This window comes from Ranitomeya imitator, chromosome 3 (genome assembly GCF_032444005.1).
Source record: "Ranitomeya imitator isolate aRanImi1 chromosome 3, aRanImi1.pri, whole genome shotgun sequence".
NCBI classification, from domain to species: Eukaryota; Metazoa; Chordata; class Amphibia; order Anura; family Dendrobatidae; genus Ranitomeya; species Ranitomeya imitator.
Window position 1 is genome coordinate 252467930 of NC_091284.1, and position 16184 is coordinate 252484113.

A 16184-nucleotide genomic window follows, 5' to 3' on the forward strand; every position below is an offset into this window, starting at 1 on the left:
GATTCCCCAGCCACATCTTCAACATCCAGCTTTTCCAGTGGTGCCAGAGGATGGTGCGGTCCCGCCTGCGGCAGGAGCAGCTGAGGAAGATCTGGGACAATTGACCGAGGCTGCCCGGCTTGAACGTATACACCAGAGAGTGTCGACGGCCCACCCTCAGGAACACACGAAAAACCTCTTCATCCCTTAGGGACAGGAAAACACTGAGAATTGAGGGAAGAGGAGGGCTATTTAAACCTCGTTTCTTGTTCCTAATTAGGATGGGGAGGCAACCTCCTGTGTGCTGTTGTGGAAAATTAGAGAAAAACGTAATTCTGGAGTTTTAACTTTTTTTCTCGCTATACCGTTTAGCGATCAGGTTAATCCTTTTTTCTTTGATAGATCGGATGATTCTGAACGTGGCATACCAAATATGTGTAGGTTTGATTTTTTTTAAATTGTTTTATTTTGAATGGGTGAAAGGGGGGTGATTTGAACTTTTATATTTTTAAAACCTTTTTTTTTTTATTACTTTTGGCATGCTTCAATAGTCTCCATGGGAAACTAGAAGCTGCCACAACCCGATTGGCTCAGCTACATATAGGCGTTGATCAGATCGCCTATATGTAGCTGAATTACTCACTTGCTATGGGTGCCGACCACTGGGCAGTCTCCAGGAGACCTCTGGTTGTCATGCCAACCCACCGGTGACTCACGATCACGTGACGGGTGTCACCGGTGGGTGGATTTCCGGCACGATTTCCAGAAGCGCTTGTTAAATGCCGCTGTCAGAGATTGACAGTGGCATTTAGCAGGTGTGGGCTTACCACTGGAGCTCATATCAAAGGGAGGGTGTCCGACGTGGGCATACTATTATGCCCAACGTTGGAAAGGGGTTAGAACATTTTTTTTTTTTAACTTTTTTATTTTGTCCCACTCTGGGACAATCATTTTTTGCAGGCTCATCTCTTGTATAGCATGGGGATGTAGCAGCATCCCCATACTATGCAAATTATCAGCTCTGCATTGACAGAAACTTGCTGATCATGCACTGTTCATCATCAAGCAACTTTCCTAGCTCTGGTGGTCTGGATGTCATCATGACGACATTGGTTCACCATGACAACGATCGAGACCCCGTGTCACATCGCGGGGTCTCCGACCCAAGGGCAGAAGGGCTGTCATCCATATGCCAGCTCCAGGAATGCTGCAATAGCAGCATTTTGGGGGTTAAAGTGACAGGAGCTGTGAGTGACTGTTCCTGCAACTTAGTGCCGGGTGTCACCTGTCAAAATGAGCTGACAGATGGTGGCAATCACCCGCACACAACCCATGTGCATGGGTGATCGCAATGACGTAATAATCCGTTCCTAGTCAATAAGGCCCAGGGACAGATTATTATGAGAAATGTCAGAAAGGGGTTAAGGTAAAAATTGGTCAGATCACTAAGGGGTTAAAGGGTTGTTTCTCATATCTACCAGAGTGCACTGCTCATTTGCTTTTTGTTTGCAGTGTATTCCTGAAGATTAACTCAGCAGCGAGGTTGAGCACATTATTACCTCAGTTATATTTGCATCTTTGTCATAAATTCCATGCATATATGCAATGATTTGGAGGCAAATTTGGGCTTCACTTCCACAATGGTCATATGTGCTTCTGCCATTAAATCCTAGAGAAAACAACTTCCAACATATTTCATAAATATAATTTACAAACTGTATAAATACTTATTCTATTGCTATAGTTGGCTATACCTGTAATTTACAGAATCCCATTTATTTAACACACAGTATCTACTTATGAAACAAAGATCAATTGTAATCACTGGGTTTATAAAGGTTTTATTATTAGCTGGGCAAGGTACACAGTACTTACAAATACAGCTAATTAAAAAAAGGAAACCAAAAAGAAGACCATCTGAAAAAAATATATAAAATAAAAAGAAGATATGTACAAATATTTTGTTAATTAACAAATGCATAATTTATGTCTGCCCTGATTCTCTAGACATGTCCAATGTCAGAAATATAACATCCCCACATGCCAAGTTTATAGTGAGATCTTCATGCACAAAGAAAATCTGCTGGGTTTGACATAAGTCCCAGGTTTTGTTCAGAAAACAGAAAGTTCTTCGTGTCACATTTCATCAACAGTCATAACATTACTACTCTACTTGAGGGCCTTAAGATAAAACATGCGGAAATATATTATATGATATATTATGTGATAATATATGCGTGATCAATGTCAACAGGAGCCAACACTGGCACAAGATTACCAATCAAGCTATTTGGGGAGATATTAGAAGCACTTTTTAACAAAGCAGTAGGTGTAGATGGGTTAAATTCAGAAAAATTGTCAAAATTGAGAGAATAGTCTTAACTATTTTTCTTCCTACTGGATAACACAGTACAAAGATATTGTTACAGTTACAAATTTAGAACATTTTTCAATTACATGTTTTTACAGTGGATAAAAAATAAATAAACAATATTGTGAAGAATATGATGGTAAAAATAGGTTGCCAAATGCAGAGTCAGCTTTATTAACAATAAGTGATAAAAGTGGACTGGGTAAAACCAATGCCAGTAGACTCCCAAGCTTTGCTTTTTTTTTTTTTTAAATAAAGTCCTTAGTTTTAACCCTATCCTCAATTGAAAGACCCAGCCCTTCGCTGATCAGAACAGAGGCTCATTTTGGGCCTGGATTAGTATTGAAGGCTTGTTGACTGGTAACTGGGAGGAAAGACAACAAAAGCTGTTTAGCCGTGAGTGGCTGTCACTTTCCCAGCTGCACACTTGCCCACTAGCGAGTGACAGACGTGGTCTTTTATCCACTGAGCTGCATTTCATCTGTGATCTTTTCGTGTTTTCTATACTTTTAGTCTGAAAAGATTTGCTTTGCAATTTAAAAAGAAGAAATGTGTTTTGGAACTTAGAAAATTATATACAACTGTGTTTCAGACAGCTCTCTAAACAAAATTAGGACACCCTTGTGGTGAACAATATATCAATTCATTTATATATATACATAAAAATAAAAAAGTGGACTCATTAATTAAAAAAAAAATGCTTATAACAAAACTGATGTAGGTGACTAATATAAACTGACTTTCATAACATCAGTTAATAGCTTTACAAACATTTCCTTTTTGATAGCAAATCTGAAGCCCATTAAAGTATATACAGTGCTTGCTGTAAAGCAGAAATAGAGAACAATCTAATCAAAGAGGCGATAGATTTGTAATGAATTCATAAATTCTTAGGACTCATTCAGACATCTATGATGCTCGGTCCAAGCACAAACTGCAATGCAGTGTCAGTTCGAAGGGTCTCAGAGTTAGGGTCAGGAGACCCATGGACAGTGCCATTGCAGTCCTTGCTTGGAGAGTTTCACAGATGTCTGCATGAGTCCGTAAAGGGCAGCGATAATCAGAAAATGTCATTTTGTTTAAATCAGGGTTTTGTGTTAAAATGTACCGGGGCTTTTTTTTTTTTGCAAAAACTTCCTGTTGGATCAGTAAATCCACAAACAAATAGCCACACTGAACAGACTCGGCAGACTCTGACCTGATTTTTGTATTGAAGCAGTTAATGAGTGTGTGAAAAGGTGAAGCCTTGAGAAAGGTTCAATTTAACCGATGCACCACCATGCCATATGGGCTGATTAAAGCCCTTTCTATCTTTGTAAATACTTGAGAGCTGCCTGTTTTTCTTTTATCTATACACTTATGCAAAATTGGATTCTTTGCATGGGAGGTGCTGCACCCATCACTTCTAATATATGTTAAGTGCTGTTCTAATTTTCCATATACACACATATATACATATACACATGAAACACAAAAACCTGATTTAAATGGGTTCTCAAAGAATGCAATCAAATGGCTCCATCACATAATTCAAACAGTAGCCGGTCCTAGTCACAGAGTCTAAAGAAACACAGCTCCGGAAAGCTGTGTCTCAACTGACAGGAGTATCAATAGCACATACACCTCCATTAACCGAGGAGAAGTGTGTGACAGTTTGACAGGATATTTCTCTGGCCTCCATGTGCAGCGAGTTGAAAAAAAAGTATTTCTTCTCCTGTCAAACACTTTTTGGGCAGTTCTGGTATCTTGCTTCTGTTAGTTGAGGCACTGGACTTTGGAGCTGTTTTTATTTAGACTGCAGCCCATTCAGATGTGGCTAAGACAGACTGCCATATGAATTATGTGACAGGAGACATTTAATTACACTTTTGGAGAATTCTGATGCTAGCTTCCCTTCAAAAGGGGATTTGCATGTAGAGTTACTTACATTGCTGTGCTTCCTTCCACATGCTTCTGCCTGTATTTACAGGCTGCAGTGATGATGTCATCACTGCAGCCTGTCAACATAGACAGGAGCCATGGCAAAGGAATGTCGCTGACATGGAGGGAGGTGTTTTAAAGCTCCATTTATTATTTGTAACCTTGCGCATTGGCATAAGATGATTATACAACAAATTAGACAGTTCTATCTTGCAAAACCTATGTTGAGGAAGGCTATAAATCTGACAAAGAGGAAGCTCTAATGTCACAACATTCCAGCTTCATCTCTGATGCATTAAGGATGCTTCTAGAACGGTTGCATCATCTGTGTAAACTTCTCTTCCCTGAGATGAATCCTGCAAAAATTGAAAAATTAGGAAAGACCTAAACACAAATATAAAAACAAAGACAAAGAAAAAAAAACTTCTTCCAGAAAGTTTTTACCGTTGTATCGGCTCCATCTTTTTGTTTAATGAAACTCCACATCCTGAATTTAAAAAAAAAATAGATCATGTATTTAATTTAGTTCAGTTTCATCAGTTTGGTAAGAAATTAAAACGATTTAAATCATTTGCGCGTTTAGAATATGCAGTCTCCTAAATTTTCACATGGGGTGCTGACGTTTTTGAAAAGGTTCAGTCAAGATAAATATTCTGTAGACCCCCTTTGCTATAAAATTATACAATTACTGATGACAATGAGGGATATTTATCAATGTACCAGGATAATGTTATTTCACAAAAAAAAAAACTTTATGACTTTCACCACATTTCTGATGTGATTAGACACTTTTTATAACTTGCCCGACTAGGGAAAATATTCTCACTGAACATGTGTGTGGCTTATCTGAAAAGCGGTGTGGCTTTACATGCAACACTGTCAAAGTGGTAACACATTTCTGCTACAAAATAAGCCAACTAATGGGTGATGTAAACTTAAAGACTGTGTAATCTATCAAAACATCAAGAACCACATTAATATATTTAGCACATTTTAACCCTTTAATGACTAGGTAGATGGGTACTCTTCCAACACTACAAAGATCCTAAACACATCTGTTGCATTTCTGGAGAACAGATAAGGTCTTTAAAGCGCTTTGGAATTAATGGTGCTATATAAATGAGCACATAAATAAAACACAGAGGGTGAACGTGATTCAGTAGCTGCTCGGTGTCAGAATGCTATTAACCTGCAGATAAACCCCATATCTGCGGGTTAACAGTGTTATTTTACATGACAAGTTCCCTTTAAAAACAATGTTCTATGAAACAGTCTTGTCAACATTTTGGAAATTGCTTTGGTCTTCAGTGAGATATTGATTAAAATCTCACTTTTCAAAAGGGGTTGTTACATCACAGATGTCACAAAATGGCAGAACATCAAAATCAAGAAAAAAAGTTTTGCCTTTATTATGCCATATTAGAGCAGTGTTTCAGTCCCAGAACCTTTTTTTTGCGCCGTTCCAAGAGGAACTGAAACTTTGCTGTAACCACATGGCTTAATAAAGGCATAACTTTGTTTTGCGGAGTGCAGACAACGGATATTTTATCGATATGTGGATTTCATTGAAGTCCTTGGATCTGCAGCAGTTTCTAATACGGTCCTACTTAAATTTTTTGTATAATAGATTTTATAAATATCAAAACTTTTCTTCCATCATTTTTTCCTATCCACGTTATCAGTTACAAAGGAAACTAGCAAAAATTCAGTAAAATGAGTCACTGGCAGGACTGATTTGGCAAAAAAAAGAGAACATATAGCTCCATACGGTTCCAATAATCCAGGAGGGAGAAAATCAGTTTTCACCAAACGCGTATGTCCATAGGAAAAGAGGAAATATTGCTTACAGCTCCCGGTAACAGATTGACTTTATTAGAAAACTTAAAAACTAGTTAACCCATTCACCGCTGGGCGATTTTCCATTGCGTTTTCTCCACACCTTCCCAGAGCCACAACTTTTTTATTTTTGTCAGCATGGCCATATGAGGGTTTGTTTTTGTTTTTTTTTTGCAGGATGAGTTGCACTTTTGAATGACATCATTTATTTTACCAAATAGTGTACTGGAAAATGAAAAAAAAAAAAAAACTGCGGTGAAATTGCAAAAAAAAAGAGAATTCCACAATTGTTTTTGGCTTTATTTACCATGTTCACTACATGGTAATACTGATGTGGTAATATGATTCTCCAGGTCATTATGAGTTTGCAGTCACCAAACATGTATGAGTTCTTTTTTTAATTTAAGCGATGAAAAATGAATCCAAAATTTGTAAGAAAGAATAATGTGTATTTTCCTGGGACCCATAGCATCTCCAAAACTCGTGATCTGGGGCTGGACAAGAGCATATTTTTGCCCGACACCCTCATTAGTAAGCCAGTAAGTAAACACGAAGACACAACACATTGTCACCAGTCTATGTAGGAGCATCAACAGAATGCATGTACATAGGCTGTAACCAAACAGCAACTGTTAATTTTAAAGAAAAAATTTAAAAAAAAAAAAAAAAAGGGTGTGGGCTACCACGTAATTTTAATAACCAGCAGAGGGAGAGCCGATGGCTTAAGGCTAATGTTAATATTCTGAGAAGGAGCCAATAGCCATAAACGTTCCCAGGCTATTAATATCAGCTCACAGCTGGTTGATTAGCCTTTACTTGCTAGTTTACAAAGGGACCCCAGAAAATAATTGACTTGGGGTCCTCCCCCTATAAAATCTAACCAGCATCGGTTAGGCAGACAGCTGCAGGCAGATATTAATAGCCCAGGAAGGGGCCATGGATATTGGCCCCTCCCAGACTAAAAAAATCAGCTCTCAGCCACCTCAGAAAAGGCGCATCTATAAGATATGCCAATTCTGGAGCTTAGCCTCCCTCTTCCCACTTGCTCTGTAGCGGTGACAAGTGGGGTTCATATTTGTGGGATTGATGTCACCTTTGTATTGTCAGGTGACATCAAGCCCTCAGGTTAGTAATGGAGAGGTGTCTATAAGACACCTATCCATTAGTAGCCCCATAGTGATATTGTATAAAAAATAAACACACACCCAGAATAAAGTCCTTTATTTGCAATAATGACACAGACTCCTTTATTGAATCTTCATTAAACCATACTCAACGAACGCCTAATCCGCCGACGCAGTCTCCTGCAACAAAAATAAACCACAATAATCCTCAACTGTCTGCAGAGAAGATAATCCATAATGTCCCACGACGATCCTAATGACGTGGAGAGCAGTCACTGGTGTGACTGCTCTCAAAGACAGCCGGCGATACACTGACAGGAGGTAATCGCTCCCACAGTGTATCACTGAGCTGCCGTGAGAAAGTTCTCACACAACAGTGCCGTAAGCAAGAGCACCAGAGATGATTAACTCCGGTGAACTCTCTCACGGCAGCTCAGTGATACACTGACAAGATGTAATCGCTCCTACAGTGTATCGTTGGCAGCCAGTTAGAGCAGTCACATCTCCCGATGTGACTGTTCTACACGCGAGATCGCCGTGGGACACTTGAGATTACGTGGACTACGGCAGAAAGGTGAGTATATGGTGGTTTATTATCTTACATTTTTTCTAGGAGACAAGGGCATCAGGGATTTGGTGTTAGGTAAGTATAGATATATGCCTCATCAGCCTATGCCTGCTGACCTGTGGTAAGCTTTTTACCCCAGGTCACCGCTGTGGGTCAAGGTGATATCTGACAGCATGACCCCGCAGAGCTCTGGCTGACTGTCTTAGGCCGGTTTCACATTTGCGGTTGAGTCCGCAGTGTCTTGACCGCAACCGCAAGCCAACGAATGCCAACGCAGCGTTTTTTATCCACATCAGATTACGCATGACGGCAAAAAAACGCTGCGTTTACGCTTTCTATGCGCATGCGTTTGATATTTCCGGGAGGGCGTGTCTAAATCAGTTCCTGGACATGCGCAGTCTGAAGTACGCAAGCGCATCGAACGCATGCGTTCCCACAGACAGTAATGCGGGGTTTTTTAACGCCTTCATCCGCATGCCTGCGCATATTTGACGGAAATTTGCAGCCTCAAAAATTGCAACATGGTACGTTAGCCGCACACTGCGAAAAAACGCATGCATAAACAAACGTGTGCGAACGCATGCACCTGCGTCTACAATGTTAAAAATAGGAAATTAAGACGAATGTGGATGTATGCGTCAGAAACGCTGCGCATACAACTGCAAATGTGAAACCAGCCTTACTGGCGGTAGCAATACTGATGATCAGAACCATCGGGCCGGTGTATCCAACGCTGTCACACAGATGATAAGAGTGGGAAACTCCATAAGAAGACTGTAAAAATGCAAACAAAAACTCTGCTGCGGATTTGAATGATTCAATTGACGTCAATGGGTAAAAAGAGGGATTTTTGTGTACTCACCGTAAAATCCTTTTCTCCGAGCCAATCATTGGGGGACACAGACTGTGGGTGTATGCTGCTGCCACTAGGAGGCTGCCACTAAGTAATACAAAGAAAGTTAGCTCCTCCTCTACAGTATACACCTTCCTGCTGGCTTTCAGCTAACCAGTTCGGTGCAAAAGCAGTAGGAGATCAATAACAACGTATGAGCGTATAGCATGTCATATTATATATGAGAGAATAACATGTCAGATTATAAAAACGAGCATAAGCTAATAACAGGGTGGGAGCTGTGTCCCCCAATGATTTGCTCGGAGAAAAGGATTTTACGGTGAGTACACAAAAATCCCTCTTTCTCCTTCGCCTCATTGGGGACACAGACCGTGGGACGTCCCAAAGCAGTCCCTGGGTGGGGACAACATCAGATCAGGCCCTGTGTAACCGCTACTTACAAGTGCGCCACCGCGGCCCGCAGAGTCTGCCTGCCCAGACTCACATCTGTGGAAGTGTGGAACTTATAGTGCCTCAAGAATGCATGTGGACTGGACGAATCCGCAAACTTGCAGGTGTGCCTTGCCGACGCCTGGTGCCTAGAACCCTTGATAGACCAGGAGATAGGCTGACATTAGTACGGAAGGACTCCTGGATAGTGAAACGAGGCTATCATGGCCGATGAAACGGCTAAACCCTTCCTGAAAACGTCAGGAAGCTTTCCTCTTACCGTCAGGAAGCCCAAATAAAGCGTCCAACCTTCGGAAGGACGCAGTCCTCGAGACGTACCTACTCAGAGCACTCACTTCATCCAGAATATGGGGAACTCATTCCATTTTGTGGACTGGTGCCGAAAGAGATGAGGGAAGAACTAAGCCCTCATAACAGTGGTAATACAATACCACCTTGGTGACAAGGGATGGGGATGGCCGGAGGACAACCTTGCCTTGAAGGCAATAAGGGAAAAAAAGGTCTAAAAGAGCAGAGCAGCAAGCTCCGAAGACTCGTCAGAGTGAGGATATTGCAGAGAAAAAAGGGCGACCTTCCCTGATAGTAAAGGCTGCTCAGATGAAAAAGAGTCTACTGTAAGACGCCTAGGACCATTAAGGTCCCAATGAGCTAACGGTATGCGATAGAGAAGGACTACGTGTGAAAACTCCCTGTGAAAAAGTCCCTACTTGCAGTTTTGCTGCAAACAAAAACTGACGTGATCAGTGCAGATCTCGGAGGATCACTGGGGCCCTTTCTGCTTCCGAAAGACTTTCGGAAGTAGTGGAAGGGGAGTTATGGAAACTGGTACCACGGCAGAACCAGAGCATGCAGAGCGATGGCTCTAGGATCTCGAGGCCGAACCACGAACTCGAGTACATTGGTGTTCAGTCTGGACGCCATCCGATCTACAACTGGAGAGATCCAGTGAGGACAGATCTGATGGAAGACTTCGGGGTGAAGTTCCCACTGACTTGAGGCGGAACCCTGACGGCTGAATATGTTTGCTTGGCACCAAATATCTGAGAGGGATTTATAACCATAAATTATAAAACAGGGAAAATATATCATATACAGCATACCAATAATGGGTTAAATGCCGATTTGGAAAAATATCCGTTACACAACCCCTGAAAAACAATTCCTCCTAAGGTTACCACGAAGCCAGTCATGCACCAACAAAAATACATTACCATTCATACCGCAGATACAGCGTGACTTCATTTCCTATGCGCCCCTGATGAAGTCACGTTTGTGACGATACGCGTCAGGCAAACAGGGCATCTTTATGGCTCTCCACTGTCTTGAGAGTTTATGAGGCGTGGGGTCCTTCTTGAGTACGCTGTATCTGCGGTATGAATGGTAATGTATTTTTGTTGGTCAAAATGGGCATTTAAACCATTATTGGTATGCTGTATATATTTTCCCTGTTTAATAATTTATAATTTATGGTTATAAATCTCTCTCTGATATTTGGTGCCAATCATCAACTATACTGAAATTGCTGTTGGAAAAATATATTTGAATTTTTCTATCACTCTGTACCCGTTTGGTTATAATCACACTGAGCGGCGTTAATGTTTAATTGTTTTTATATGTCCATGTTGTAGGTTTTGGTGTGCAATAAAAATATTTTGTTACTTTGTTGTAAGGTGATCCCTGCTTTTGTTCTTGGATTAGTGCATGTATCGTTATAGACTAAATGTAGGTAGAGCCCTTTAAATATTATATACCTAGGATGGTGCCCTCCTTATTTGTTTTTTACAGGAAGGAAACTACTCACCGCCACCGAGCAGAGAAGCAGCCTCCATTGCGAGGGAATAAGCTCAACTGATCCTCCCTTTGCCGGGGGATGGAGAGCGTCTGTGCATCTTCATATGTGCCTGCCACAGGGGACTTAGGCTACTGTGGGGACTACATGAAGCCAACAGGTGAGGGCTTGAGTGCGGTGGAGCCCGGGAGATGCACATAAGAGCTATACTCTATGTGCTCGCCATCTTACAGGGGGGAGATCGGGACCGTATAGGAACAGTCGCCCTAGCGTAGATTAGGCATGCCCCAGTCGTCGCAGGAGAGGTACGGGGAGGTTTACTCGCCGTGCTCGCCTATTGAAGGTTCGGGGGAGAGCAGACCCTAGAAAGGAACCGTCGCCCCCTTCACTCCGTTAATTAAAACATAAAAATTTACAGAAAAGTAAACAATAAAATAAAAACGTTGGGGTCTGAAACAGACCCATGTGCCTCCTACACTAAGCAAGAACTGGTTAGCTGAGAGCCAGCAGGAGGGTGTATACTGCAGGGGAGGAGCTGAGAGCCAGCAGGAGGGTGTATACTGCAGTGGAGGAGCTGAGAGCCAGCAGGAGGGTGTATACTGCAGTGGAGGAGCTGAGAGCCAGCAGGGGGGTGTATACTGCAGGGGAGGAGCTGAGAGCCAGCAGGAGGGTGTATACTGCAGTGGAGGAGCTGAGAGCCAGCAGGAGGGTGTATACTGCAGTGGAGGAGCTGAGAGCCAGCAGGAGGGTGTATACTGCAGGGGAGGAGCTGAGAGCCAGCAGGAGGGTGTATACTGCAGTGGAGGAGCTGAGAGCCAGCAGGAGGGTGTATACTGCAGGGGAGGAGCTGAGAGCCAGCAGGAGGGTGTATACTGCAGGGGAGGAGCCGAGAGCCAGCAGGAGGGTGTATACTGCAGGGGAGGAGCTGAGAGCCAGCAGGAGGGTGTATACTGCAGGGGAGGAGCTAACTTTCTTTGTATCACTTAGTGTCAGCCTCCTAGTGACAGCAGCATACACCCACGGTCTGTGTCCCCCAATGAGGCGAAGGAGAAAACACTGCACAAAGAATTGACATGCTGCAGAAAAAAACGCACTTCAATTACTCAAAAGGAAAGTTACTGATCATGTGCACAACACTTCAGGATTGTCAGTGAATTAGCATTCACAAGGTTTCCATAGCCTTTTTGCCCATTTACGAGTGGAAAACCCTGTCGCAAAAACGCATCAAAAGCACACCCACCGTATGCACACAGCCTTAGATGGTATTACCTGTTATATGTTTTATACATGTTGCAGTAGAACCAATATGTTTATGTGTAGTAAGATGTGGTGCTCTGCTTAGGTACAGGTATTTATCAGTATGGCTTCTGACAGGTCACTGATTCTTATTCAGTGCACCACATAAAGACACCCCCACAGCCCACCCATGAGCATATCATTAACTCAAAACTGAATATAAAGATTAAACAACAACCACAAGACAGATTTCATCAACCCAAGTATCATTTAAATCAGTATAACGGCACCGACCTGACACTGTAGGTTACTCAACACAATCCTGCTGACAGGCTCTCTTTCACAAGTTTTAACTTTATTAGAAAGTCAAGCTTTTACAGGGAGCAGGAAGCAACTTTTTCTTTTTTCCTAACAACTGACCTGGGTCTGCTACGACTGCAGCCATACACCAGGTGATGCTGATGCTTTGGTACACTGCATTAAGCACAGAGCTGTGTAGCTGGTAAAATTGAAGACAGAAGGAGTCAAACTGCTTCTGTCTTCTCGCAAGCGTGAACGGCTAACAAAATGCTTAAAATACACCAATGGCACTGTAGCTTCATTTACTTATGTATTAAAATGTGTCTTTTTCATTTATGGAGGGATGTATTTCAGAAAAAGGTGGAGGTTTGATCACAATGACAGATTCCTTTAAAGGGTATATCAATATCAGAGAAATTTCCTATCTAAGACCTCTCTCTCTGTTAGCCAGAATGGATATAAAGAAAGGAGCTTTTCAATGTTAACATTCCAGTTTCAAGCTTTTACATTTACACAGCATTTACCTGCAAATGATGACCCTCTTTTTCTTTTGGAGAAAAGAAGCGTCCTCCGTCTCCTCTCTTTCTAGCCATAGCATGACGATGACGTGATTCATGCAAATATTTCTGGAAGCCAAAAATAAAATATGATTGAAAAAAAAAGTAAAAAAGAAAATCTCTCATTATAGATATACAAACACAAAGAGATTATATAGATATATATTATCTATCTTATGGTCCTGCCCAAAATTGTTCCAGAAAATGAACCGAGTCTCCCAGAAAGTTATTGCAACTACACGTTTTGTTATATTGGAACACCACAAAGAAAACAGAAAGAAAATGGCAACTTGGACATCACTTCACACAAAACCCCAAAAATGGGCAAGACAAAATTGTTGGTACCATTCCAACTTTGTTTCAAACATGTGATGCCATTTCAAACTAACCTATTGCAAGTAATAAGTTTAGGCAATATGAAATTCACAGTTAAAACCAGAGAAAAAAAAAGGGAAGAGGTTGACGCAATCTTTGCATTGTGTGTCTATGTGCGCCACACTAAGCATGAAGAAGAGAAAGAGAAGAAAATTGTCTGAGGACTTCAGAACCAAATTGTTGAAAAATATCAACAATCTCAAATCCAGTAAACAGCGTAAAAAAAAAAAAGAATAAAAAAAATTCTGAGTTAATAAACCAATCAAAAATGTCATGTGCCCGAAAATGGTGCCAATAACAACGTCAACTCGGCCCTAAAAAACAAGCCTTTACACGACTATCAGCAGAAATATGGAAAAATTATAGCTCTCAGAATATGGTGAGCCAAAAACGCTTTTGTAAAATACGTTTTTTTAGTGTGCTATAGAAACCAAACAAAAAACTATATATATATGGTATCACTGTAAATCACATCGACCCAAAGAATAAAGTAATCTAATCACTTAGGAATGGTGTAAAAAAAAAAAAAAAAAAAAAAAAAAAAACAATTCTTCACCCACTATTGATTTTTTCATTCTTCCTTTTAAAGATCGCAGTAAGGCTCAGGGCACATTATCCTGTGCTCTGCGCTGAGTGCTTACACCGTGGTTTCCATGTAAATCTCTGAAATCTAAAATTTCCTGTAATGAGGCATATGGAGACACCGTGGACTCTGTCTGACCTTTGATCCGGCTGTGTCCGTCTTTCTAGACGTTTATAAAAGTGTCACAGTTTTGTGCACCTCTGAAAAGAAGGACAACACTGAAGTTGGAGGTTAGAGTAACTCAGCTGCTTATTATGGTGAATGGATCCCTTGGGTGTTTAATCTGAATCACGTCATTCGGAGATTTAGTTGGAAACCATTATATAAGTACTCAGTGTAGAGCGCAGGATAAATGTAATCCCAAATGTTATGTAAAATGTTCCCAATAAAAGCTTCAACTTAATCCACAAAAAAAGTCCTCACTCAGGTCCGTCATCTGTCAGTGGAAATACAGGGGCTTCCAAGTTACTGGTAGCACAAAGGCTCTGGAAAAGAACTATGGCCCCTCAAAAGAAATTAAGCAAATTCTGAGCTTCCAAATGCCCATCTCCCTGCTGAGCTTCACAGTATGCCTAAACAGCAGTTAGCATACACAAGCTTGGCATTTCTGTAGCGATTAGAGCAAGCCTAATATACAGATGCTTCTGGAGCCATGCATGAGCTTGGCACACTGTACGGGCACCACAATAGCAGATTTGAAATTTTCACTCTGTTCTGCTTGTTTCTAGAAAACATCCATGGAGTCAAAATTGTCACTACACCTGTAGATAAACTACCCAAGATGTATAATTTCCAAAATGAGGTCACTTCAGGGAAGATTCTGCTCTTCTGGCACTTAAAGGATCTGTATATGGAGTCTGCTAACTATTGTAGGAAAATTTCTTCCCCAAGAGGCAAACAGCGCTCCATCCCTCCCGAGTCTCTCCGTATGGCTAAGCGGTATTGTACAGCAATATACGAAGTATTTCTACAGTCAGCAGAAATTGTGGGACAAATTTGGTGCCATTTTTAACCATCTCCTAGTGTGAAACACCAGGGTTACTTACTGGTAACAGGTTTTTCCGGAACCCATGACGGCACACCTGAGAGGGGATCCGCCCAGCCAGGACAGGAAACCCTACTGAAAATAAAAGGGCGGTACCTCTCCCTCGCTTCAGTTGGTTTTCAGAGCATGAGAGGCCCCCCTGGTTAGTACACATGGCAATCCAACACCACATCATATTAACTAAAAAAGCACCCAAAACAATAGTGCACACCGAAAAGGTGATAAAGGGGGGGAATATACAGGTGCCGTCATGGGTTCCGGAAAAACCTGTTACCAGTAAGTAACCCTGGTGTTTTCCCTTCCCCCATGACGGCACACCTGAGAGACTTTTGTAGAATGAAACCTTAGGGAGGGACCACCGCTTGGAGTACCCTTCTACCAAAGGTTAGGTCAGCAGAGGAGGAAAGGTCTAGCCGGTAGTGCTTGAAAAAAGTTGAGGGTGAGGACCAGGTAGCAGCCTTGCAAATTTGATCAATTGATACCTCAGCTTTTTCCGCCCAGGAGGTAGCCATGGCTCTGGTAGAGTGAGCCTTGATGCCTTCAGGAACCGGAGTGCCACCCGCAGAGTAGGATAAACTAATGGCCTCCCTAATCCATCTAGCAAAAGTACTTTTAGCTACCCCACACCCTCTTTTGCTACCCTGAAAGGCTATGAATAGGGTTTGGTCTTTCCTCCACTGACTAGTCATAGATATGTATTGTAACATAGATCTTCTCACATCTAGCATGTGGAACTTTTGTTCCCCTGGATTTTTGGGATTACTACAGAAAGATGGTAAGGTAATCTCTTGACTCCTATGGAACTTTTGAACCACCTTGGGGAGATAAGCCGGGTCTGGTCTTAGAACGATCCTGTCATCAAAAACCTGAGTATAAGGAGGGGATATTGACAGGGCTTGCAAATCACTTACCCTACGTGCCGATGTTAGGGCTACTAGAAGAACTGTTTTAAGGGTAAGTAACTTAGGTGATAACTCCTGTAAGGGCTCGAAAGGGTGTTTAGTTAGAGCTTCTAAGACCAAATTTAGATCCCAAGGAGGGATTTTTGGGATAACGACCGGCCGAGATCTACTGCAAGATTTTATGAATCGTGAAACCCATCTATTTGAGGCAAGATTACAGTTATACAGGGCCCCCAAGGCTGAAACCTGAACTTTAAGGGTGCTGGTTGCTAACCCAAGATGTAATCCTGCTTGCA

At 41.7% G+C, this 16184-nt stretch overlaps 1 protein-coding gene across 18 annotated transcripts in view; it reads right to left on the reverse strand.

Moving 5' to 3' along the window:
- Positions 1-1804: 1804 nt before the first annotated feature.
- Positions 1805-16184, reverse strand: part of NFYA (nuclear transcription factor Y subunit alpha) — a 52292-nt gene continuing 37912 nt past the window's right edge. For 17 of the 18 annotated variants that reach the window (XM_069756379.1, XM_069756376.1, XM_069756374.1 and 14 more), the window contains 3 exons: positions 12951-13052; positions 4715-4757; positions 1805-4626 (listed from right to left, as the gene is read on the reverse strand). In XM_069756379.1, the coding sequence (XP_069612480.1) occupies positions 4740-4757; positions 12951-13052 (120 nt within the window). In that variant the 3' untranslated portion in view covers positions 1805-4626; positions 4715-4739. The remainder of the gene's footprint in view (positions 4627-4714; positions 4758-12950; positions 13053-16184) is intronic. The other variant, XM_069756367.1, reaches the window with a different exon arrangement.